Here is a 27,224-nt window from a genome sequence, read left to right on the forward strand (position 1 = left end):
AAACTTGAGATCTTTTTTGTACGTCCAAACAGCAATCCATGTACATATGCGGCTATCCTATGCCTATGCATATGATTGTTATTTATGGTATGTATGTGTGCCTAAATGCATAACTTTAGATTTGTCTAGGCTGAATTTCATTTTGTCACTTTCAGCTCTTCCAGCCAGTCACTTTTGGTTTTCCAGCCTGACGAAGTCATTTTACTATATTCCAAGAAGTGATTTATTAGTGCATTGTTGGTTGAGTAGGAAAGAAAAGTCCTGTGCATCCAGTCTGCTGGATCTGACCAGTGGCTCATCTAGTCCAGCATCCTGTTCCCAGAGTTCCCTGTAGGAAACCTGTAAGCAGAAGAGCATTTCCAGCAACTGGTATTCAGAGGCATTATTGCTTCTAACTTCAGTGTATTTGACAAGTTGTCTGGTGTATCTGAGGGCTGAAAATGGGTCAGGGCATGTGTGTACACAAGCTCTGCCCCTGACAGTCCAGCTGGTGCTCAACTTCTGGCCGTCACATGTGGAACACAAACTCTCCATTCTGACCTTCATGCACCACACGCAAAAGTGGAGCTGGTGTGCAGGAGAATGTTGGAGGAGGGGTGGGTGGGAAATGCTCACACACAGAAGACCCCAGGTGCAATCTCTGTCTTTTCCTGGTAGGTTTGGGAAGGACTCCTCCCTGGAGAGCCACTGCCAATCATTGTCAACAGTACTGAGCTAGGTGGACCAATGGGCTGATGTGGCATACGGCAGCTCCCTCCATTCCCCCACAAATGCCTCCATATGTTCACCCACTTGCCTACAGCTAGACTCAGCTCTGTAAGGTTCAAAAGACTCAACCCCTCTGCCCTCATTGATCTGTATGTGTTCCTCCCCACTGCCTTCTCCACCCATTTGTAAATTGAGATCGTTAGCTCACATTAGCAGGCTGCTACCTATGTAGGGGACGTGGGTGGCGCTGTGGGTAAAACCACAGTGCCTAGGACTTGCTGATCGTAAAGTCGGCGGTTTGAATCCCCGCGGTGGGGTGAGCTCCCGTCGTTCGGTTCCAGCTCCTGCCCACCTAGCACTTCGAAAGCATCCCTAAGTGCAAGTAGATAAATAGGTACTGCTTATAGCGGGAAAGTAAACGGCATTTCTGTGTGCGGCGCTGGTGCTGGCTCGCCAGCTGCAGCTTCGTCACGCTGGCGACATGACCCGGAAGTGTCTTCGGACGGCGCCGGCTCTCGGCCTCTTGAGCGAGATGAGCGTGCAACCCTAGAGTCAGACACGACTGGCCCGTACGGGTAGGGGTACCTTTACCTTTACCTTTACCTATGTAGAAAGTGATGTGTAAATAAGAAATGGATGCAGAGATGTATCCACTGTTGGTTTTGTTTTTGCAAAGCAGGGCACTTGATTTTCATTGATCCCTCTGGTGCTTCCCAAAAGCTTATTAGAGTTGGGGAGCTGCAAATGGTGTGTGTTTAGGGAAAATTATAAGACAGTTCCCAAAGAAGCAATGGATCCCATAATGCTGACCTCTTTATGCTGCAGGTGGGTATACGGAATTAAAAAGCTGTGGAAACTCTCAGAATATACATTCAGGCTCCCATTGCTTCACTTGGCATAAATTACTCTTCCAGCTTAAATATCCTAACAGAAAACCTGAAGGCAAATTAATTGAAACCCATTTGATGTTTACCTTTGAGCAGAGCCAGTCCTACCATTAGGCAAAGTGAGGAAATCGCCTCAGGTGGAAGATGCTGGGGCGGGGCTGGGGCAGGCAGCCACCCTCCTTTGTTGGAGAGCAGAGCTATGTGATTCCCACAGCCTCTGTAAACTAGCTTGCTGCCTCCAGGGGGCAGTAGTGGATGTTACCTCACTGCCAGGGTTGGAGACAGATTCAACTCCCAGTCTAGTTAGTCTCTGTTCATGGCGTGGAGGGTGCCCTCTTGTCCTTTGCCTCAGGCAGCAGAATGTCTGGGTTCCATCCTATCTCAAAGCATCATAATTAAGAAGCCCATCCTCTTCTGCAGTATCTTGTTTTCTCTCTTACTTGCTAACTGATTGTTCTACTCCTGTTCTTTATGCTTCTTTTTACGGTCTTAGAGCATATCCAGGTGGGTGTCTTATTGCTGGTGTATGCTCCCAGTGCGAATTTATAGTTGTACTGGGCTGCCTGCTCCTTCTATTGAGATATTAATGTTCTTTGACACCCCCATGTTTCTCCTGCATTGGCCTCCTCTTCCTCCTCTTATGGCACCATTTGTGTCTCTGTCAACCTGCCCTTTCTCTCTCCTTCCCCCCCATCCCCACAGCAGGAGTTAGTTGCACTGTGATGTCATGCCACCCCTGCTCACTTGAAGCTTCTACTCTTGCTGCTCTTGTCTCTCATTTGCCTGCAACAAGAGATCTGGCTTCTTCTCCTTCCCTCATTGCACCCTGGAGCTGAGCGGGGAAAGGAGAGAGGGAGGAAAATACCTATCTGGTCCCCACTAAGTTGCTTCTTTACCCACAGGACACACACCACCCTTGTTTCTCCACACACACACTCACAGCCCTCCCCTTGCTCTGTGTGTTGCATGTATTCTCTGCTTGGGCTACGTTCACTTTCCCTGAGCAAAACAAAATCCTAATGGGATCAGCTTCCTCTTGACCCTCCTGACAATGGATATGTAACTGTCAGCCTTGGTTTCTCTCCATATCCCAGTGTTATTCTTCCAGTCCTAAACTCCATTCTCCACATTCCCGCACCAGTGTGTGATTTTTGTCCCATCCTTTTCACTTGAAGGCAAATTTATCCAAATATACACACTATTTTTGTATTCAACTTTTGCCTGATACGCACATTTTTATTGAGCAGTTTCCCCATACATAGCACATTTTTTATATGTTATTTTCATGTGTCCATGCGTGTTTATGCACATGTCCTCCTAGCAGTATGCATTTTCATACAGGTTACTTGACTGACGAAACTGCCTTGCAAAATTCAGAGAAGTGTCAATTTCAAAACCTGGCTGTGTTTTGCTTCTCATATTGCTTCAGGAAGTTCATATCAGGTCGGTTTGCTTTTAAAGTGTGGACTGAATTGAATGTCTCCCCCATCACTACTCCACACGCAAGCAAAGCCCCCCCAAGCTTCCACATAGAAGCAAAAGAGAGCAGGTGGGCAGCAATTTCGTCTCCACACCTCTTTCAATTAAGTGTAAATGATTTACATTGTGACAGCATGCCAGCACCCTACTTCCACTTTTTAAGTCTTAATGTTTGGGCTGCAATTGCTGTGCTAAACCTTTGTTCAGTTCCACAAGAACAACAGATACAGGAAGTATGTGGGAGTGGCTAAACCACAAGGAAGCAACTTCAAATCAGGTTGTTGCCAAGATGCTACAGTGCAACAGAGGTAGGGGTGGGGCACATTCTAAAACCTGGAGAATTTATTAAGTGAAAGATTTCAGGATATTTGCTGAAAGGCTTTGGTTCACAGATGGATTGCTGCTCATGTAATGTGACGATCCTGAAAGTTTTGAGGGTGCAAATCAGCTTGAACAGCTGTTCAACTGTGGAGTTGACTACCTTGGAAGGTGGTGGACTCTACTTCATTGGAGGTTTTATTTAACTGTGATTCCTGCACTGCAGGGTGTTGGACTAGATGACCCTTGGGGTGTCTGGAAGCCAGCCAGCAATAAATCACACAGAGTAAGTGAAGTTAACTCTTTATTAGAGACAAGGCCTGCTCAGGAGTGCCAGGCCTAATGAGCACAGCAACTCTTCTTGGTAGGTTTTGCCCCTATAAGGCAGTTGTGAAGACTGAAGGTCCCCGCCTTCCCACAGCTGACTAAGTCTCCTCCTCTCCTGGGTCCTTCCTGAGCAATCTGAGACAACGCCGGCGCGTCCGTCTTTGCTCCGACCTCTTCATACCTCTTCGGGTCCTGGGAGACCAGGGGAGAAGGGAGTTGGTCGCAGCAGAAGGGGGAGACCCCCTGGCTTCTTCAGCAGCCTGCCTCATCTCTGCCTCTTGGCCCCCCTCCTTTCCTGCTGATTCTGGACTGCCCTCTGCCACAGCCTCTCCCTGCTTACTAAATCCTGTTACTTCTTCACCTCCTGACACCTCCTCCTCCCAGTCTGCTCCATCATCTCCCTCTGACCACATACCATAGTCCCACCACCACTCCCTGGACTCTGAGCCTTCTTCCCTTGGAGGTTCCCCAGCTGGTCCCTCCCACCATTCCTCTGTGTCTAGCCAGTCCATGACAGGGTCCCTTCCATTCTATAAATATGGGAGTATCGATCCCATTAAGAGAACAACTCATCTTGAATGCGTGTGAAGAGAAAAAAAATGTTACCTGGAGGGGCCTCATAATTAACAATGGATGTGACTGGAATAAATTAGCAAGCCACCCGCAATATATAAAGACAATTTTATTGCCGAAAAGCTCTTAAAACTCATTTCTCCCCACCCCCTTTCCTCCCTCCTATTCCAATAGGACCTTACCCTTCCTGATGAAAGTTGGGCCATAATATCTCTCATTTTAAAAATAGTATTTTTTTTTTTGAAATAAATAAATATATAAAATAAATATCATATACATTTTATAAATAGATTTTTGTCCTTAGGAACAGGATTGTGTTAAGAATGTTAAGGTCCTTGACTCACCCTCCTCTCCTATTCCAACAGCAGGAAACATCCACACACAACACTCCCCTCCCTCACATCCCAAGATTGCCAGATGTAAGCTTTGGTTTGGATACTCTAGATTCTGCCCTCCATTTTCCCACTATGGAAGTCTTATCAGCTAGAGCCTACAGTGAGGAGTTCTGGCCTAGCAACATAGAACGAGTCTGCTAGGGCCATTTCAAGAGAATCCAAGTGTCAAATAGGAAGAGGCCCCATCCATAACTATTCCAAGCCTGTGAGCAGTACACACAAGTCATTGCTGTGGTCTTCTGTGGTGTGGCCACCATGGCCGCGTGGCTAGGAACTGGTGCTGGCGGTGGTGGTTGTCATTTCAGAAATAATATTTTCTCCCCTGTGTCAATTTTTGCCTTCTCTTAGCCCACCAGATAAAGAGAGTAATTGAACTAATGAATGGTTTTATGTAGGGTTTTCCAAGCTCGGCTCCCACCCTGCCCCTATCCTCACCTGCCACAGGAGTAAACTCAACCTCGAGATAATACCTTTAGAAAGAAAAGAAAAGAAAACTCCAAGGAATAGGCAGTGCTTCCTCTATCTGGTATCCAGATTTGTTAAGAACGATGGAATGGCTATGGGATGGAGCGTCCTGGCAGAAACCATGGAAACCCAAGTAAATATATACACATTGGCTGCTCAAGCTGCAGAGAACATCACCTGTAGTGGAAGAGATGTCTGTACATTGCAGGGATCTTAGCAGGGTCCACAGGTCTTGGTAAAAAATGAGTGAATTTTTGGTGTCTCTTAGTCCTGTATCCTTCTCTGGGAGAGCCATCTTTGTTCAAAGCAACGTAATACTGTCTCTCGGAGTCAGAGTGTTTGTAGAGGGTTGAAGCGTAAGTGTTGTACCAGTTTTCTTCAAACTGCTCACGGAAAACACACTCCCTTGTCAGCTTCTTCTGTGTGTGTAGGTGGGGTGGAAGAGGGGATCAGGGAGAGAGAGTGGGTGGGGAGAAAAAGACTTATGAAGAATAATCTACAAACATTCTGTTCACATGGGCAACGCTGCTGGATCAACCCAAAGACCTATTTTGTTCAGCATGCCGTTTGAATATAAGAAGCAAGGTTTATAAATTCCTTTCCATCTTGGACAGTGTGGTCCTACTCTGATGGTGGCTCTCCAGGGTCTCGTGCTGTGTGTGTGTGTGTGTGTGTGTGCGCGCGCGCTTGCGCTTGTGCTTGTTTGTTTGTTTGTTGCATTTATATCCCACCTTTTTCTCCAAGGAGCTCAAGGTGGCATATATGGTTCTCCTGCTCCTCATTTAATCCTCACAACAATCCTGTGAGGTAGGTTAGGCAGAGAGGGAGTGACCGACCCCCAAGGTCACACCCAGTGAGCTTCATGGCTGGGTGGGGATTTGAACCCTGGTCTCCGAGGTCCTAATCCAACACTCAAACTACTATGCCACATTGGCTTTCAAAGTATTGCCTATACTGACTCTGCAGGGTTTCAGGCAGAAGCCTCTCCCAGCCCTACCTGGAGATGTTTGGGATTGAATCAGGGACCTTCTGCATGCAAAGCAGATGATCCACCACTGAGCTGCAGCCCCTCATCACTTGCTACCCTGGAGATGCTACCTGAGACATCTCCTGGCGTGCAAAGTGTGGGCTCTGCCCCGAACACATGCTGCCTTGTGGAAGCTTACAAGCAGGGCAGGAAAGTGGTACCCATCCTCTGTTGTCTATCTGCAGCATGGGTGCCATAGCCCATGAGATGCCCCAGCAATCCCTATGTACCCCAAGTTTATAGCTGCAACCCTGTGCCTCCTTGCTTGGAAGTAAGACCCATAGAACACAGTGGGGCTGACTTTGCACATGGAGAGGTAGCATGGAAAGAAGGCTGCTATGCTAGCATCACAAGGGACTAGATGACCCTTAGGGTTTCTTTCAACTCTATAGTTTTATGATTCCATGACTCCATTCTCCCTGACATTTGGATTTGGTTGAATGAATGGTTATAAATGACTTTGAATGGAGGAGCTTTCCATCAAATAAGCCCCCGAGAAACAGGAGTAGCACCTCATATGGTGTTTAGGAGAACCAAGGCTAACGGCAAATGTTTGAGTAGGTGCCCTAGGGAGCAAATGATAGCAGTGGTTTAATTCCTAGGGACTTTGCTGCAGAGAGAAGAGCAAAACAACCCTGGGAGATTCCGTCTGAGCACAGGGATTCCGAGAAGCAACATAACCATGGGCTGAGGTCATGCCCCAAGGCAGTAAGGATATCCTGAGGTCACATCCCTAAAATAGTTAAGCCCAGGAATGGTTGACTGATATTGATACGATGATTCAGCTTCTTCGGAATTAGTCATCCTTTTGTGTCAATGGTACTGGCTTAAACTGAGCATGGGACTTTGACACACGAACACTGCTAGACTAGGTCCATCCAGTTCAGTTGTCTGCACTGACTGGCAGCAGCTCTCCAGGGTTTCAAGCAGGGTTCTCTCTTAGCCATATACGGAAATTCCTTGGGGGAGCAAACCTGGGATCTTCTGCAGGCAAAGCAGTTGCTTTTATCACTGAGCTATGGCCTCCCCCTTGCAAAGAGAACATCTCACGGGAGAGTCCTTTTCGATGGCTGGGGAGCAGGCTGTCCTGGAGTTGGGCACACTGTTGTAATCTAGACCAGGCTTTAATTTGTCCTGCCTGGCCACCTATTTGGGAAGAGCCTTCTATGAACAACGTGCTTAAGACACGAGTGGAGAACATCAGGCTGTGTACATAAACATATGTGTGTGTGTGTGCACGTGTGTGCGCGCGCAAATGTGACCCCCATAATTCTCTGTCTGGCCCTTGGGATTCTTCCTAGGCTACACCTCTCACTGGTCCTTCCCCATACTTTGCTCAGGTGCTTTTGCCTACCTGAAATGTGCCGCTTGAACTATTGCTTGCCTAGATGAGAGGGATGAGTGCATTGTAGAAGTTTCTGACTTAGGTTAAGAGTCACATCTATTCTTCCACCCACTTTGCCTCCGGCTCTACCTATCTCTGGCATGTGGCATCCCACAAGTTTGCCCATCAGCAATGTGGCCCTTGGATGGAAGAAAATTCCCAATCCTTGGTTTTAAGAAAACCATTCACTTGACTAGTATTCCCTTGCACAATATACTGCTGGCCATGCTACTGCCTGTCCCACAGTGTTAAGGGAATCCTTTCCACATCCTTTTCCATAAGGATCCTCTTACATGAGTAGCTGCTTTGTCCCAAGTTCAGTCCCCAGCATCTCTTGATAGGGTTGAGCATGAAATCCCAGAGAGCTTTTACCAGTAAGAGCAGAGGCATACCTAGGAGTTGGTGAAACCGGCCCTCCCTGGAGGCGCAAAAGTCACCTATCAGACTATAGAGTGTATGATGTATATGTGTATGGTGACATGGCGAGATCAAACGTGGGAGAAGCTTCCCATCCTTCTCGCGGCACAAAGGCGTGTGAATGCTTTCACCCTTCCTCCTTGCCTTGCCCTTACTCCGGGATGCTTCAAGTACTAGGAGCCATTGATAGCCCTCTCCTCCTTGAATTTCTCCAGTCTTCCGTTAAAGCCATCCAAGTTGGCACCACTGCCTCCTGTGGGAGCGAGTTCCATATTCTAATAATAATAATAATAATAATAAATTATTTTATTATTTGTACCCCGCCCATCTGACTGGGTTGCCCCAGCCACTTTGGGCGGCTTCCAAAATATATGAAAACATAATAAAACATCAAACTTTTTTATTTGAACTTCCCTCTGCAGGACTGCCTTCAGATGTCTTCTGAAGTCAGCTAGATGTTTATCCGTTAGGCATTTGATAGGAGGGCATTCCACAGAGTGGGCACCACTACTGAGAAGGCCCTCTGCCTGGTTCCCTGCAACCTCACTTCTCACAGTGAGGGAACCTCCAAAAAGCCCTCAGCGCTGGACCTCATTGTCTGGGCTGAACACAGGGGTGGAGATGTTCAGGTATACAGGGCTGAGACCATTTATGCTCTGAGTGAATAAGTACTTACTTTTATGTGTCCTGAGTCTTCCAACATTCAGTCAGTGTAAAGAATATTGAGCAGGATTGGAGCTATGGCTTAACTCAGGTTAAGGCAACGATCTATGTTCCTAATTGTTTTTTGGGATGGGGAGAAGCATGGCTCAGTCATAAGCATATACTTTGCATGCAGAAGGTTCCAGATTCAATCCCCAATGGCACCACCAGGTAGGGCTATATATGTTTCATCTGAAGAGCTGCTGCCATGCACTGTGGACATGAGCTAAACTGAGCTAAACTGACGGTGCAAGGCAACTTGCTATTTTCCTATTTGGGGAGTGTCCTTGGATGGTGTGAGGTGCTCTGTATGGACTGTGAGCATGATAGAACTCTTACAATGCTCTGTGACAGAAGAGGGATTGTGGCTAGCAATCTTTATTTCAGGGAAGCTTGCTCTTTGTTACTCTCTCCCTCTCTCTCTCATATCTATCATCTATCTATCTATCATCTATCTATCTATCTATCTATCTATCTATCTATCTATCTATCATCTATCTATCTATCTATCTAATCTATCTATATCTATCTATATCATCTATCTATCTATCTATCTATCTATCTATCTATCTATCTATCATATATCTATATCTATATATCTATAGATATATATATATATATAGATATATACCATGTTTTCCTACAAAGAGCTCAAGGTGTGGCAGTGACTAGCCCAGGGTAAACTGCAGTGGCCAAGTGGAGATTCAAACCCTGGTCTCCAAGGTCCTAGTCCAACACCCTGACCATGATACTACACTGGCTCTCTACACATCTCATGGAGGATCCCGTGCCAGACAGTTGGAAAATCTGCACTGTACATGTCATACAAACTAGGCCTCTTCACCATGGTAGCCATGAGGGAGAAAGCCAATGCGTGTGAATTAGTGGCCGTGTCTGAGAACCTGCTCCTTCATAATGTGCTTCAACATCATCACACACTAGCAATGATGCAGTTGCATCTGGAAAAGTCCCAGCTCAATCCCATGGCACCTTCAACTGCAAAATGATAGCAAGTGATGTGGAAGGCTCCTGTGTCAGATCCTGGAGAGCCTCTGCCATTCAAAGCAGAACACATTGGGTTGGATGGAACTACAGCTTCCTATGTTCCAGCCTGTGCAGGATGCTGCTCTGGGTCCACCATGGTGAAAATTTGCAAATGCTGAACATTTCGGTGTTGATGGGTTATTTTATTTTGTAGAATATTTTATTGGCTTTATAATAAAATGACAATTTAACAAAACCTGCAGAATGTTACATACATACATACATACATACATACATCAGTTACATATACCTCAGTTTCACCTTACCCCTATAAATGCCCACTGAACCACTTCCCATAGAATACCTGTTCTGCAACTACACATTGCCTGTTGACACCAGGAAGGCACCATCACTGTACTTTTTTTGGCACCTGCTAAAAACATTCTTGTTTAGACAAGCCTGTCCAGCTGTATAGAAAGCTGATGTGAGTTTTAATCTGTTTTTAGTGCATTGTTAACTTTTCAATAGTTTCAATTTATTGTTTTCATTCTTTCTTACTCATAATTTTACTGCTTTATCCTTTTTAGTAAACCACTTTGAGGGTCCCACACACACAATCAAGTGGTGTATATATTTTATGAAATTAATAAAATGAAAGAACATATAAGAAAGAAAATGAGCAGGAACGCTGTCAAGTAACTGAATCACTGAATGTATCGCCAAGGCTTCATTTATCTGTGACAGCCTCTCCATAAGTAAGTGGCTGGAGGTCTAACATTAACGTCACTTCTGTTTTACATTGCTGATATGTGGCAACCAGACCTTGTCAAAATGACTGCGTTTAGTTTGGTCTTTAAAAATATTTTTATGCTGCATTAGATGCTTAGAAAGAGCCAAATCCGAAACTTTCCCATGTCAACCCTTCAAATAGCATTGCAGTTTGTGCCATAAAGCAGAATCCAGTAAGAATCCTGTATGTGTCAAGAGATTTTTTATGGCATGGAATCATCCAACTGGAAATCAGCATGGGGTTGGCTTTCCTGCTGAGACTGCCAAGAGAACACATCACAGAGGGGTAACTGGATACTACAATTAGTCTGAATGGACTTTGATTTGGAATTGGGATTTAAATCAGATTAGCATTATCGAGACACCCAGGTCTTATTTTCTAATTTGAGCAGGAAAGATCCATAACAAGACTGGTGAATTTCCGGTCCAAATTGTGGGCTGCTCCAAAGCAGAGCGCATCCAAGCGATAGCCAGTCCCATGTGCGTGTCACAATTATAGGGGAGTGCAGAATATAGAACTTCCTAGAGTTCCATCTTCGACTTCAAAAAGTTCAAAAACTTCCAAAGTTTCTGACCCAGATGACTGGGAAGATATGCCAAAATGTGTTCACTGAAGTCTCAGAAGCCCAGAGGTGTGTCTGAACAAGATTTCCACTGGCTGTGTGTGAGGCTTTTTATAGTTCACTATAAGCAGCAAGACCAGAAGAAACTATGCAAAATAATTGTAAAACAGCAGCGGAAATTATGCAAGTGAAAAAATGTGCATCTTTATTAAATGTTCACATTTTAACTGAGGGCTCATCCAGACTTTCTTCTGTGCAATGTTTCTAGACACTTTAAAGCTCCATGCCTGAGCACTTTTTTGGGCCCCAGCCCTGTCCCTGCAAAAACCTTATCACTGAGAACCATTCTGTGGAAAGCCCGAATTGCCATTTGTTCTGATTCAGAGTTAAAATGTGGGCTTTCCTGGGGAAAGTGGCAGGGGAAAAAAGAAAAAGAAAAAGTGTTTGGACACAGACCTGTGCCTAGAAAGCACAGGGCAAAATATACAGTAAGTGTGGATGAACCCTGAGTCACAAAATCAGGCTTTACTTTGGTAGTGATCTTGAATGCAGCATTTAAATATAAGCACAAAATACCCACAGACCTGACAATGGTTTGTGTTTCATGGCTTTCCTAAACAAGATGAGAACCTCAAAAGAGACACACTATCAGTCATACTCTTGGATCTGCTTGGGTCTGCCAGAAACTCCCCAAACAAACAATGGACAGCAAATGACCAGTCAGTTTCTGGGTATAACTCAAGGCAGGCACTGGTGCTTACCTTTAAAGCAGTGGCAGGGACCTGGGTGTTTTACCACTGAGCTACAGCCCCTCCCCATATCCATGCAGGTGAAGTCTGCACAAGAGAGAGCCTTTTCTGTGTCTGCTCCCATATTGTGGAATTCCCTCCCGACAGAGGTTACGAATGGTTCCCTCCTTGTAATCGTTCTGCCAGCAAGCTAAGACCTTCTTATTTAGACAGGGCATAGAAAACGAAGGTGTGGGTGATGCTGACCACTGGTCAAATACAAATAACTTTGTAATTTATAACATTTTAAAATGTGAGCCACATTGGATCCCTATTTGGGAGAAAGGTGGGATATAAATACATTAAATAATGATAATAGTCTTCCAGATGTTGTTGAGCCATAACTCCCATCCTACTTGATCATTGACTGCCTACCTCATAGGTGGCTACCTTTAACGTGGGCTATAAGACCCTACACTTCTGTTCGCTTTTTTTGTGTGGAGCCTACTACTTCTGCAACTCATAGCTGCAGCTCATTTTCAGCACCATAATGGTGCCATGGTCACTACTCAGTTGCTGGGGATCCCAAATGCAAAAGAGTGGCTGTGGAAGTCAGAGCCACAAGAGATTGAAGTGGGTATCTTGGAAAATATCAAGGCATAATAAAACCTTAATGTTACCCACTCCAACAGTATTTGATATTCCATAAACCTGAAGGGCTAACACTTACCGATCCATACAGCTCTCCTCTCTCGTTCATCCCAAGGTAAAGTCCAGAATCCACACCGCGGATACTAACCAGCCCTACAGCCAAGCTTATAAACTCCAAAATTCCTTTGAAAAGAAATTAAAAATAGAGAGTTATTCAATGCAAACAATATCACTCTTGGTGGGCATCATTACAGTAAATAAAACAATTTAAAATCTACCCAGACTTCACAACGCATTTATATCATATCACAATAAAAGGACAAATAATATCCTTTTTAAAAAATCATCTTTAAAATGAACACGACTAAGTCTTAAGAATTTTAAAGGCCTGGGCAAATATAAATGTTTTTGCCTGGCACCAAGTTGCCAGGAAGGCTTCTTTTGAGAAGGAGCCAGGGCACCACAGCTGAAAAAGCCTTCATTCCCGAGATTGGAGAGTGTATCTCTGATAAAGACAGTACCTGGGGGAAATAAACCCTCAACAGTATACCTTAAGATGGTGTTCCTTCAGATATTTGGACCCCAAGCTATTTAGGCCTTTCAAGGCAAGTGTCAGCAGCTTGAATTGGCTCTAGAAGCAAACAGGCAGCCAATGAAATTCTTTTATGACTGGTATACAAATAAATGTAGCAGTGGTAATCAAAAGTCTGGCAGCCAGATTCTGCATCACTTGAAGCTTCCATGTCAACTTGAGGGCTGGAAGATTCCAGATAATGGATAACCATGGCTAGACTGTCTAGAAACAGCCACAGTTGGTGAACCAACCAAAGCTGTGTCACTGAGTCAACCTGGGCTTCTAGTGACAAAGCTGGCACTAGGCTATGAATTTGCTGACTTTGGAGGGGTGGTAGGTGGTACAATCTGCATCAGAGCCTAGCTCACCACTTCCCCAAACCCAAAGCACTTCTATCCACAGTGCCTCTACCTTAATAGTATTCAGTTTCAATTTATTGGCCTGCTTTCAGCCCATTCCCACATTCAGTTACTGGTTCAGCACCTTCACAGCCTCACCTGTCAAGGAGAAATTGAGCTGGATATTTGCGGCACCTCTCCCCAAATCCTCAGGTGATTTTACTCTGTGACTTCATACAGATGTTAGTGGGGTGGGAGGAGAGAGTGCCATAACATAACACAAGTGCCATAGGATTCAGCAGAGATCCTCCAATACTGCCTTCTCAAACCACCATTGCAGGTAGCATCAGAACCATCATATCATCATGCCCCCAACCCCATCCCACAGAACTGGTCCAGAAAGTTTCAGTGGCTGACGGTATCTCAAGCCGCTGAAATCAAGGAGAATCGACACATCCTCATCCTCCCCCTCCTGCTCCTGGTTTCCCTTCTGATCAAGATCATCTATCAGGGAAACCAAGCCTGAGTGACAAAATGTGGTCTGAAGCCAGTACAAAACGGGTCAGTATAATCCATTTCTTCCAGCAGTACTTGGAGAAGCTTTATTAAAGAGAGTTTGTGGATATAAAAATATCGTTTGGATTAGGGTGGTGGTGGAACCAACCTTTCATATGAAAAACTGAACAGTTTGGGAAAATACCACAAAGAGGGAATACATTAAGTCACAAATGCAATAATTAAAGTCACAAATATAATAAGAGGAACAATCTGTTTTTATGCTATGCAGAGTAACCTAAAAATGAGTAAGAATTGCACAAATGCATAAAAGCAGATTATTAAGCTGCTATGGGCCAGTTCAACAGAGGACTATGAATGAAGTTCCACAAGAATGAAACCTTCTGAGTGACCACAGCAGCCAGCAATTCCTAAGTCACTACAGTCACTCACCTCCTATCAACCCTCTCTTGGCTCTGCCTGCTAGAGTACTCTCCCTCCCTGGAATAGCACCCCACTTCTTGGACTCAGAGCTGCTGAGAGAACAAGAAGGCCCGTAAATTGTTTTCCATGTTCCTCTCTACTACTCAAAAACCAGGAAAAAGGCAGGCAGTTACATAGTGAGGGAGAATGAGTAGAAGCAGTTCAGAAAGAACATTGGAAGGGGGCTTTCCACAGGTGTTTGTAGCAGCTGTTGGAAACATTAGCTGGTACTGTCAGCCAGAGGCTTCTCAACAAGCGGAACCAAACTTCTTCGCATATGACTTTAGCTGGTCTAATGTGGAGGTGTGAGCAGAGCTGGGCTGGGAAAGGGGTGGGCCCTCTGCCTTGCCCCCAACCTGTTCTTCTGCTTGTTACCACTGATGCCAGAATGACGCTGACCTTGATGGTGAATCCTGCGGACCTCCCTCTTGGTAAGTGCAGCCTCTGTTTTCCTCCCTGTCTCCCTTGATTTTAAAATGCAGGGAAGTGGGTAAGTAGTCCCTTAGCCTCCCCCTCCCCCGTTTCCCTTTCCCCATTTCCTTCTAGGGCCAGGAGGTGAGGGGTGTGTTGCTGCCATGTTGTGTCAGGCAGCTGTAGCTGCATCATGAGCCAGTTGCCCAAATTGGATGGCTTTAACAGAAGAGTGAACAAATTCATGGAGGAGAGGGCTATCAATGGCTCCTAGTACTAGAAGCATCCAGAGTGAGAGCGAGGCAATAAGTTTCTAAGCAGAGGTTGGATGGCCATCTGTTGGGGATTCCCTAGCTGTGATTACTGCACAGGTTCAACTAGATGACCCTTGGAACCCCTTCCAAGACTACAATTCTATGGACCCCAAAGGTGGGGTCCATGTAATCATAGCAGTAAATTATTCAATGTAGGGAACAGCTCTGGGGCAGCCCAGAGCAGCAGGTCCAGTCTCATTCCTACCACTAAAGTAGGGTTTTCCAAACTTGGGTCTCCAGCTGTTTTTGGACTACAACTCCCATCATCTCTGATCACTGGTCCTGCTAGCTAGGGGTGATGGGAGTTGTAGTCCAAAAATAGCTGGAGACCCAGGTTTGGGAAACCCTGCACTTACCTCCTTCTGTACAGCCAGGACAGCTGTAGCTCCATCAGACATGAGTCTATTTGGTGTGGTAGGCCAGAAAGACACATGGCAGTGAGGAGGTCAGAACTGCTACTTTTTCATGGAGGCCTTAAGGGGCCTCCAAATCAGGAATCCCAAATTGCAGCTAACAGCACACAGAGAGGTTGCATTCAACAGCAAGGGAACAGGCTAGGCAGAGAAGAGCAGTGATAGTCACATGGTTCCTCCCATTTATTTATAGAGCCTCTAGAATGTCCATGCAACCCTTCACAAGCACACTTGACCCGCCCTGGTTGGGTTACATCACTTACATGCTTTTTTGCTAGCTCTAAGATTCTCAAAGTACCACTTGGAAGAACCATTCATTGCTCAGTCACTCATGAGCTCACAAGGCATACTAGCAAGACCTCAAGTGCAAGGACGATGTCATGGCTATACATAGAACAGGTATGTCATCGTGACTGCCTTGCTGCACTCCATGTTCATTATAGTATCACCTTGTTGCTTGAGCCTGCGCATGCCCTACTTATTCATTTTAAATACATCACTCTCCAGAAAAGAAGGTTTTCATGCTTCTGGCTCCAGAAGTTGCACTGAGAGAAACACTTGGAGCTTTGCCTTGCATACATACCCTACACTGCATTTGGTTTGAGCTGTATTGCTTCAACTCTGTTGTACCCAACCACAAATCCCAAATGGCTAGTGTTCCATGTGACACAAACACCTTCCACAACCTTAAATGCCTGGAGCACTTTTGGTACTGTTTATAAAGCTTTTCCTTCGTGTAAAATACGTTTAAGTACATTGAAGGATGGGTGTGTATTCACACATGCTAAGATGCATCTCTTTAAAAAGGACACATGCCCCCCCACCCCGGAAATTATTGTTGGCAATGCTATGGTGCTGAGCGAACATTCTACATTGAATTTCTCCTGCCTTAGAAGGATAGGATGAAATGAAAGTCCTCTTCATGCCTTCCAGAGAACATGGCACATGGAACTAAAGTATGGAGAGAGAACATACACATGCTGCCCCACTGTACTAACATCCTCAGATGCACCAAGCACACCTACCCAAGCCTGACCATCCCGTGTTGCCTGAGACAGTCTCAGGGAGGTTATGTTGGCCAAATGCATTCAGAAGCTTCCTTGTGATCAGGACACCTAACAAGGTAAGGTTTCCTCATCACACCAGGATGCTTTTTAGTGCATTCACTAAAGTGAATACCACTTTAGCAAGGCTGAATGTGCTCAGTGGAAGAGTTGAGTCAGGGAGTGGCCACTATTGTGGGCAATTAGCCTATTTTAGCCTGTATTACCTCACAACAGCTAGGACCATGCCTGTTGCTTCCTTTTTGTAGGCTGCTGAGCCTCTTGGAAACAGCTTGGTGGTGAAGTTATTGTGTGCATGTATTTGAAGCAATGAGTGATGTGAAGTTACTGAAAATTAGAACTTTCTGCCTGTTTATGGTGTTTTTGTTGTTATAAGGGCCTGCAATTATTTTTATGGCACCTATTTGAAGAAGACCATGGTGAAAACTGAGGTGGTGAAGACACAGCTATATCTAGCTTAAGATAGAAAGAGGATGTTGCTTCAACTAAGAACATTAAAAAAACCAAATCTCTCCCTGCTATGAACACAAACTGAGGTTGGCATGCTTATCAAAATCTGAAGGGGATGGACGGACACTGCACTCAGATGTTTACTGTTTCCTTTCAGTTTTATGACAGTGATTCAATTTATGTATGAATATCCTTGCACATATGATTTAGATACCATAATATTAATGGAGGCATTGCTGGATCTTGTGGGCAGCCGCTACACAGAGTGCAGTTGTGATTTGTCGTTCTGGAGGGACAAGCTTGTCTTGGACTTCCATGAGTGGGAGTGGACCTCTCTATTATCAAGAGCAATCTGGGCAAGTTCCTCATCCATGGTGCCTGGGCAAGCTACATCCACTTTGCCACTGATGGTAGGCCCAAGAGCCCCACCATTTGCACCATGGCCCACTACCCGAGGATGCCAGCCGGTACAACATCTGGCTGAACTGTCTTAACAATGGGCATTATGTGTGTTTTATGTGTATTTTAATGAATTGAATTAAGTGAAAGATTATAAGTCATGGGGTGTGGAGCATGTGTGTATGAACTTAACAGCACTGTTCTTAGCTTATTGTTCTTAGTTGCTATTTTGTTAATGCTGTTAATATTGTTTTATGGGTGATAAATGCCATAAAGATAAAGGGACCCCTGACCATTAGGTCCAGTCGTGACTGACTCTGGGGTTGCGGCGCTCATCTCGCTTTATTGACCGAGGGAGCCGGCCTACAGCTTCAGGGTCATGTGGCCAGCATGACTAAGCCGCTTCTGGCAAACCAGAGCAGTGCACGGAAACACCGTTTACCTCCCCACTGGAGCAGTACCTATTTATCTACTTGCACTTTGACGTGCTTTCGAACTGCTAGGTTGGCAGGAGCAGGGACCGAGCAACGGGAGCTCACCCCGTCGCGGGGATTTGAACTGCCGACCTTCTGATCGGCAAGTCCTAGGCTCTGTGGTTTAACCCACAGCGCCACCAGCGTCCCTGATAAATGCTATATTGATTTGTTAATCATAATTGCTTGTAGGCTGCTTCGGGATTCATTTCAATGAAAAACAGCATAAAAATACAATAAATAAATCAAAATCAATCGTTCATGTTTAAGAATTATATGTCATTTGCCTTCAGAGACCCCTTAATAAAGGCATTAATCATTATTATACTATTAATTATTATTTATATGCTGACAGGGACTCAAGGCAGTTTACAGATAAAACAGGAACAGCTAAAACATTTGGCAAACAGAAGAACATTAAGATCACATATCAAAAACAGTTACATGTTCACTTGGGTGACACTAACACCTTACATTTAAAGACTTGTGATACCACTAGAAACAGTCATGGCTTCAACTAAAGAATTCTGGGAGCTGTAGTTTGTCAAGGGTGCTGAGAGTTGTTAGTAGATAACACCCCGCCCCCTTATTCCCCTCCTGGAACAGTTTAACCACCAACCCTTCTTTGCAGGAAACTCTAGAAATTGCAGCTCTGTGTCTTGGCTAGGGCTGATTGGAGCTGTAGTAAAGAGGCTGGCAAAAGCTGCAATATAACCTCAAAAAATTGGACATCTGAGGAGCATGCTTCAGATTTTAAAGAATGACGGCAATGCAAATCCAACCAAGGTGTCTGGGAAAGAATTTTGCCATTATCTAGCTCAATTTGCAAGGGAAGCCTCCAACACCCATGCTTCACCAGCACTGGGAGTGGCTGTTGGGACTCAGTCAAGAATTCACTTTCTGCTTGCAAGGGGGAGTTTTCTGTGGCCAAACATGATTTGTTTTTCCAGCTCTTGTCTTCTCTTCTGTGGTGGAGATATTCATTCCACTCACTCTTTTGAGCCTCTCCAGATCACATTCTGTGAGATTTGACTGGAATTTCTGATGTCTGAAAAGCTGAATTATCTTTGAACTTCCATTGGAGCAGGGCAGCCTGCCAGTCATTGTTATACTACTAAAACAATTGTTTAAGGATTACTTCAGCTGCCTGCACCTGTCTCTCCTCGTACAGCCATATCCACGGGCAAGGGGGCTTCAGAACAATGTTGCATGTTGTACTAGTATCTGCAAATCTAAATTTTCAGCTAAATCTCTCTCTCGCACCTCCCCCAACTGCCCCCCAGGCAACTGTTTGGAAACAGGTGCACTGGGTGTCCATGTCAAAGCCTGCAAAATCTCAGGAGAGCTTCAACAGCAGCAAAGAGTATACCCAACACACACTAGCACACACAAAGCCCTGCTGAGCAGGCAGAATTGCTGCTCATGTTTTGGGGGATCAGGGTCTGTGGTGGGCAAGGAAAGCAGTTTTGGACCAGCTACACACTCCCTGGCACAATTTGCTCAAGGCACCCACCACAAGGCCTCTTGTTGCAACAGTATCTACTGCTCCAAATACTCATAGCCATTGAGTCCTATTGATGATGTACCACAGACGATCACAACTGCAATGGTAAATTGTCATTTTGGTGAATATAAACTGGGGAGGGGAACCTCAGGCCCATTCTCAAGGGAATGCAGGCTTCTCTATCTGGCCCATGAGACTTTCCAGAGGCCATGCTCTTTGCCTAACACTGCTTTGGGCCTCTCTCAAGCAATTTTGACTACTGAACCATGTATTTCAACCACAATAGTGAGAACATAAGATGAGCCTGCTAGATCAGGTGGGTGGCCTATCTAGTCCAGTATCCTGCAATCACACTGGCCAACTAAGATGCCAAGGTCCCTGATTGGGAAATCAGGGAGCAAGATTCAAGCCCAAGAGCCCTCTCCTCTCCTGTGATTTCCAGCAGCCACTGTTCAGAAGCATTACTGCCTCCAAATGTATGGAGGCACAGCATAGCTCCCATAATCACGTAGCCACCATTTGTCCCCTCCTCCATGAATTTGTCCAATAATGCATCAGTTGAGGTGGATTGTGGTAATGAGTGCATAAGAAACCTCTGACTTTTGCATGCCTGGAATGTAGCCTTCGACACAAAGGCAAGAGTCACGTCTATTGTTTCTGCCCGCCCTCTTGCTTGCATGCGACTCCCAGAAAGTTTTCCATCGGGGCACAGGAGGATGCCTGGGGAAGTGGGAAGTGGGGTGGGGTATTGCACCCCCTGTCTCATTTCTTATAAGAAAAGCCCTGCTGGATCAGGCCAGTGGCCCATCTAGGCCAGCATCCTCTTTCCACAGTGGCCAACCAGATGCTCCCGAAAGGAAGCCCACAAGCAGGAACTGAGGAACCAAGCACAAGAGCTCTCTCCCTTCCTGCAGTTTCCAGCAACTGGTATTCAGAAGCATTGCTGCCTCCAGGTGTAGAGGCACAGCATGACCAACGTATCTAGTAGCCATTGATTGTCTTTTCCCTCTTCAATGAGTCTGAATGGAACTCTGAGTACTAGTCTGGATCCAACCCTTCCTGTATGTAAGGTGAGCCTCCCAAAGTATGTGTGACTGTGCTCTGTGTGTGTGTGTGTGTGTGTGTGTGTGTACACCACATATATAGTAAATTTCATTGCAAGCTTCCCATTTCACCTACAAAGAAGGCTGACCCTGCTGTGCAAAAGGTGAGGGAGTGACCTGCTTCAGGAGACATCAATGAGGGCAGAGCTGAGCAGGCAATGGCAAGAACTGGTGTCTGATTGATGCAGCAAAACTTTGCTGCTGTGTTTGCCCTAGCAGGGGTGGTGCTGCCACTGGACACTATACTGCCTACAAACTACATATTCCAAAGCCTCTAGTAGTCTAAATACTTAATGAACCATTCTGCTTTCAGTTTCTAAAATAAAAGTATGAAAAACTGGAACATTAAACAGCAAGTCAAGTACCCCCCCTTTTTTTAAAGGAAAGGAGAACTAAGGTAAATTGCTTTATCTGAATAATATGCTTTCTTTCTTTTTTTACTTTGGTCATTTCCGCTATGAAACCGATGCATGGGATTTTTAAAAGGGGGTACTAAGAAGTAAGAGTGACTACTTTTCCAGCTCTACTTACACATGGAAAAGTGTTGTAATTCAATTCCCATCATCCCCAGCAACTCCCATCATCCCCAGCCAGCACAGCTAGAAGATACTGAGGCTGAGGTGAGCATGGCTCCTTTGGCTATGACTCATGGGAGTTGTAGTCCAAAGCATCTGGAAGGCATCAGGTTGGAGAAGGCTCTTGAAATGGCTCTTAACATACTTGTGAACATTTTGCCACACTGAGGCAATGGACTGCTGGGATTTGCTGTAAATACGGATACTTGTATTTTGCTTACAAAAGAGATCAGATCCAATCCCTGGCATCTCCAGGTAGAGACTGGGAAAGGATGCTGTTTGGGTCCCTGCCAGTCAATGTAGATAGACAGATGGACCAAAAGTCTGGCTTGGTGGAAGGTGGCTTTCTACATGTCTCGCTTTCAAAGTATGAAGGTACCTACCATTCAAGAAATGCAATATGGCTTGGGGACAGTTCAACTCCGACTCAGCTCTTGACAAAGCACAGACACTGGGACCATAACAGTACACTTTGGAGGTACAGTCAATTTGTGCATCTGCAGCCTAGGTTGCCAGACCTTAAATGCTCCTTCTAGAGCAGCCCCTTCACGAACCTTCTGAGGATGCCCTGAAGTAAGAACTACAGCCTTTAGCCCAAAATTGCATCACTGTTATGTGGCCATAGCAGTGATGCAGGATCAATGGCCCTCCCAATATTGCTGGACTCCAACTCCCATAACTCCCAGCCAGCATGGCCAATAGGCAGGGGGAACATAGAAATATTTAGCTCAGTACTGTCCCACTAGCTGGCAGTGGTTCTTTCAGGGTTTCAGACAGAGGACTCTCCTGCCCCTACCTGGAGATGCCAGGGACTGAGTCTGGGACCTTCTGCAAGTAAAGCAGATGCTCTACTACTGAGCTATGACCCTTCCCACAGACAGTACTAGTCCAGCATTGTCCAGAGGGGCCACAAGCTCCTCACTGCTGGTCTACAGTTAAATGAACAGCACGGGTTGTGACGTTGTGCTGGGACAGTGATTTGCAAATGGTTAGGTGAAGCCTCAAAGGTTGTCACAGGCTGTTGGAAAGCTGTAAGAAGTTCCAAATGAATTCAATACTGGTTTGAAGTTTTGCAGGTAGGTAGTTAGGCAAGAGGGGATAGTGGGATTTTAGCCTACAGGACTTGAGCCAGTGAGACTATGCATCTTACATCTCTGTTATCCTCCTACCTTCTGCTGATGGTTTCTCAGCTGCTAAGAGAATAAGATAGTGGTGTATGAGGAGTTATGCTTGGGCTGGTTAGCACTTCAAGCATTCTTGGGTGCTTGACCATGTCAATAATAATAATGAAGGGACACATGGTTATTTTGCAATACATAGCCTTCTTTCCCTCCCTGTTGCCAACTGGGCTATCTGCAGCAGTGGTTTTCCATCTGTGTTTGGGATTCCTCAGAAGCGTACCAGGTATTCCTCCATGAGAAGACCTCCCTTCCACTTTTCAGCAGAGAAGTGTTAGGTGTTCACACAGAGCAAAAGTGAGGGCCAACACTGAATGGACTGCACACACTAGGACTCTTCCCATAATCCTCTGTACCAGGATTCAAAGTGGAAAGGGGTCTCAGCAGCTTGCTCAGCTTTCACCAACCTGGTGCCCTCCGAATGTTTTGAACTACAATTTCCCATTAGCACCAGCCAGCACAGCTATGGAGGATAGGGCTGGTGGGAGTTGTACACAACAACATCTGGAAAGCACCTAATTTGCCAAGATTGAGCTAGAAAATTTGAAAGCTCCTGGTCCACAGAACCCATCACCACCACCCTTCCTTGCATCAAGTCTTGATGAGATCAGATTATCTTTCTTCTGGGATGAATGGATGTGGGACAGCATGCACATCATATGGATTTCACCTGACCTTCTTCAACTTGTTGAAGCAGGCTCCTGTTCTAGCCCTCCCACCCAGAAGTGGCTGCAGATCTGCCTTCTTTGCAATGCTTCAGGATACTACCCTGACTCTTATTCAGAGTACCAGGCAATCAGTATCCAGACACAAATGATTCTCCATGTAAGTTTCCCTTAATACTAAGTAAAGTAACACTACCTGAGGGGTAGTAATAAGCAATGGCAGATCCATAGTGTTGAATATATGAAGTTGCCTGGCAAGTCTCATGGTTCAGTACCATGTACTCCAACAAGCAGCATCTCTCAATGACTACTTTGGGACATTATGCGTGCAAAGTGGGTGTGCTCTGCTATGGAGTTATAAGCCTTCTCTCTAAAGAAACAGAGTCTGTCTCTCTGCACACAAGATTTGAACTCACAACTCTGCAGTAGCCAATAAAAACAGTAGTCATACAAAAGCCCACCTAGAATAGCATCTTGTTCCTATCACGGCGAACCTGATGCCTATGGGAAGTCCCCTGAGTAGGACACGAACACAACAGCATTCTCCCCACTTATGTTCCCCAGAGGCATAATGCTTCTGATCTTGGTAGCCATGTCCATCATAACTAGTAGCCATTGATAGCCTTAACCTCTAAGAATTTGCCCAAACGCCTTTTAAAGCCATCCAAGTTGGTGGGCATTGCTACATCTCCCAAATCACCATGCTTAACTTCTTGGAGTCCATTTTCTTAACTCACAGCCCAGGTCTTCCTCAGTGACAGCCAGCTAGCTAGCCTCAGTGATCCAGCTTCAAACGTGTTCTGCACTCTAAGGACGTAAGAAAAGGCCTGCCGGTTCTGAGATCCAGCACCCTGTTCTCAACATTGGGCAGCAAGATGGCTATGGAAAGTTCATGAGGCAGAAATGAAGATAACAGCCCTCTTCATTTGTTTATGCTAAGCATCTGCTTCTAAACATGGAGGCTCCAGTCTCCAGCTCAAAACATTTGTTGAGCCCCTCCCCACTTGCTTAATTCTTATAAAATAAGAGTGAAAGGCCACTTGAAGCCTGAATGCAAGCTACAAACTTCAGAATTTAATTGTTCATGATTGGCTGAGGGCAAAAACTTAATACAGCATGCCAGGTCTCTGAGGTGCTGAGTTTCTCGGGCCTAGAGTTCAAGCCAACTTGATCTGCTCCTGAGAATTCCAGTTTGATCCCTCCCCCCTGAGGCTCTGCCCTCCAATTACAACAAATAACTATTTATTTTACACTGCCTTTGGGAGAAGCCTGGAGCAGAAATCTATAATATTTTATATCAGAAGCCTGGTCTCATTTACATAGCTGGATGCCAACTGCTTGAAACACTTGTGGAATGCTAATGTTTCGATTTATTGAATGCACCATACAGTTAACTCTTCAAACTCAGCTTGCAAACCAAATGAAAAAGAAGGTTGCTGTCACTGAACAAAGGGAAGGTTTTCGTCTTTATTTCTAAACTCTGGCTAGCTGCTCTAGACTCTTACATGCCAATCCTTGGTCAGTAAACCTAATATAGTTCACTGAAGGTTCCTCTCACAGTTTATTGACCTGCAGCTGTAGAAAATCCATAGCTTGTTTAGAAATTGTGTGTGTTTGTATGCAGATGCTAATAGTAGCCAGGTTGGGCCAAAGCTAGCTGAGGTGTACACAGCATTTCTTCTACCCATCTCCTTCCTAGGGACAGGGAAATTGTATTATGTCTTTCAGGACCTAATTAAACAAGGTTTGTCTGTGCCTATTAGTACCTTTCACCTTTCATCTGGTTAGGGCTTTGCTTGTTGATTCAACCAAGCAGATACCATTTATAGTAAGGCTGACATCCTGTACACATTTACTTGGGAGTAACCACCATTCAGCTTGGTGGGTGGTGGACAGGGCCGTAAGACTTTTTTCTTTTACCCTAATCAACTCATATATTTTAAAATTTCTTGCAGAACACGAGTGTGTAACAAGACAAAGAGAACAAAACTGGTTTCACTGCAGACATCTTAACAGGGTAGGGGTGGTGCTCACAGCTATCCCAGGATTCCAGACTTGCTGGATGCATGGCTGAAGTCTCCATGTTGGACCTTCTTGAGAGTCCCTGCAAGACACCCGTGGTTCTCAGACCCCACTCCTTTCTCTGCACCTCACTTTCTTCTTTGCATTTTAAAAAATGATTATTAAGCATTCCCAGCATTCAGTGAACCAAGGACAGGGTTCTGAAGTCTGCATATTTTGCCAAATAAAAGTTACCAAGCTCTGATCACATTCCTACCATCACAAAACTTCATTTCATATGAAGGGTGTAAAGTTATGAAACTATTTTTAGTTGGTTTGGTTCCACATTTTATTCATGCTTCAAATTCCCTTTGCAGCACAACCCTACACACATATTGCTCAGAAGTAAGCCTGAGTGCATCAAATGGTGCTTACTTCCATGCAAACAGGTATAGGGTTGCGACCTTAATGACTAGGTATGAGAGGGAGGAAGAGAAGTGCCTAGTCTAAAATTGTGCAAAGGGTGGGTTTTCCAAAAGCACCTGACTGTCTCTTCTCTGCTTTCCAAACTTATGTTATGAATTATCTTATTAATACTACAGCTACAAGTTTGTCACGGCCTTTGGCTAGAACAATAAACTTATGAACTGATGTTTTCTGTTCTGCTTTCCAAACTATCCTATTGTAAGCTGCATGGGCCTGTGTGTGTGTGTGTGTGTGTGTGTGTGTGTGTAAAACATGTTCCTAGCCTGCTTCTCTTTGGTTCTAGTTTTGTTTTTGTTGGTTGCTTTTTTTTTTTAAAGAGCCTGCTTTTTAAAGTATTTTTTGTGCACCTGCAAAACGGTTTAGCAGTGGGAGAATAGGAAATTGAAAATTAACATGCTGGCATTTCAGGGGAGTGAGCGCATTTATTTAGCATTCTAATTATATCCATGCTCGGGATGATTTATATTACTAGTGTAATTAGTTCTGTATGTGGGACAAGGCGGCGGGGCACTTTGAACAAGTTCATAAAGGCAGCTCTCCGCGGCTATTGTGACTGCGCGAGAGATCCGGCAGAGCAAAAAAGGACACCTGCTTTCGAGACGGGGGTGGGGACGCTAGTGGGAAGGGAACGGGAGATTCCTCCACCAACACGGTGCGGTGGGGTGGAACAGAGAGGGAGAGAGAGGGGAGATTCCAATCAGGGGGTCTTTCGGTTCAGGGACCGAGAGAGAAGAAAGAGTTTGGGAGAAGGAAAGGCGACCACGTGGCTTGGACGCGAACCAAAGCACAGAGGCTGTAAACAGGGGACGCAAGGTTGCTCCACAGAGCGCAAAGGCGAGCGTACGTTCCCACGCGGCGGGTAGGGGCTACATGCCCCCCCGCCAGCGGGCGCCCCTCTCGAGCTGCTGCCAATGCCCTCTCCCCACCTTGAGCCTACTGCCCCTCCATGCTCAACCGCTTTTTCTTCCCAAGCTAAATCGCCCTACAACTTTGAGGGGAAACGGAGCTAAAGGTTCTGCCGCTGCTGCCGCTGCTTTTGTTTAGCGCTCAGCGCCGCCGCGCACGCCTCTTCCCAGCCCCGCTGCCACCCCGCCCGCGGCTTACCGAAGCGGCTGTGGTCCTGGCGGGTGCCGTGCACGGTGCCGTTGGGGAAGATCTCCAGGTGGAACCCGGTCCGGCAGTAGAGCTGCCTCCGTCGGAGGATGCCTTTCAGGTGGGCGAAGTCAGTGGGAGAGCCCCGCTGCAGCCGCCCCTCGATCTGCCCCAGGCGCTCGTTTAAAAAGCCCGGCGAGTCGGCGAGCGCCACGCTCCCAAGTGTCGAGGAGAATCCGTGCAAATCCAAATCGAGGGAGCCCAGGAAGCTGCCGACCTCGGCCATGGCCACCGCGGGGGCGCAAAGCCCAGAGGAGACAGCAGGGAAGCCCGAACGTGCTAGCGAACGAGCCACGCGAGCTCCGGGTTCAGCGGAGGGCAGTAGCTCTTGCTCTCTCGGAGGCTGCGATTCCTCCGGCGTCGCCGCCGCTCTCTTGCGCTTGCTAGCTCCCCAGCTCAAGCCGCCTGCGCCGGCTCGCCTGGTCCAGCGCGTCCCCCCCTGCTTCTCCTCCTCCACCTCCTCGTCCTGCTGCCTTTCATAGCTGCTGGATCTGTCCGGCGATCCGATGCAAACTGGACTTTATATACGTACACACACACTCCCCTTACATTGACATATTGGATATTTAAATGCAAGCCACACCTCACTGGCATACCCCCTTGGCAGTTGCCCCGGTCCCCCCTGCTCCCTGCGCCTCTTCTGCGATCCATTTGGCTCTTTTGCGGGGCGGGGGGAGGGAAGAGAACGTTTCACTCCCTCCTTTATTATTCTTTAAAAAAGAAAAGAAAAGGAAGGAAGCCGCGCCACA

General features: G+C 45.9%; 1 protein-coding gene and 1 long non-coding RNA gene across 4 annotated transcripts; one reads left to right on the top strand and one right to left on the bottom strand.

Annotated features, from left to right (window-relative positions):
* Positions 1–3,683: 3,683 nt before the first annotated feature.
* FGF16 (fibroblast growth factor 16) lies at positions 3,684–27,224 on the bottom strand. 3 transcript variants are annotated; one of them, XM_083722556.1, is made up of 4 exons: positions 26,428–27,224; positions 12,477–12,580; positions 5,330–5,568; positions 3,684–3,911 (listed from the first exon to the last, which is right to left on the bottom strand). In XM_083722556.1, exons 1-4 carry the CDS (start codon positions 26,699–26,701, stop codon positions 3,818–3,820), a joined length of 711 nt encoding a protein of 236 aa, XP_083578682.1. In that variant the 5' UTR covers positions 26,702–27,224; the 3' UTR covers positions 3,684–3,817. The 3 variants fall into 3 exon arrangements, with proteins under 3 accessions (XP_083578682.1, XP_083578681.1, XP_083578683.1); XM_083722555.1 differs by having other exon boundaries at positions 5,330–5,571; positions 26,428–27,204; XM_083722557.1 differs by lacking the exon at positions 3,684–3,911 and having other exon boundaries at positions 4,674–5,571; positions 26,428–27,202.
* On the top strand, positions 14,263–20,270 carry LOC310836831. The gene is made up of 3 exons (XR_014560244.1): positions 14,263–14,718; positions 15,704–15,824; positions 18,443–20,270. It is a non-coding gene; the product is annotated as an uncharacterized lncRNA (long non-coding RNA).

Source organism: Podarcis gaigeae (assembly GCF_964106915.1).
Source record: "Podarcis gaigeae genome assembly, chromosome: Z".
Classification (NCBI taxonomy): domain Eukaryota; kingdom Metazoa; phylum Chordata; class Lepidosauria; order Squamata; family Lacertidae; genus Podarcis; species Podarcis gaigeae.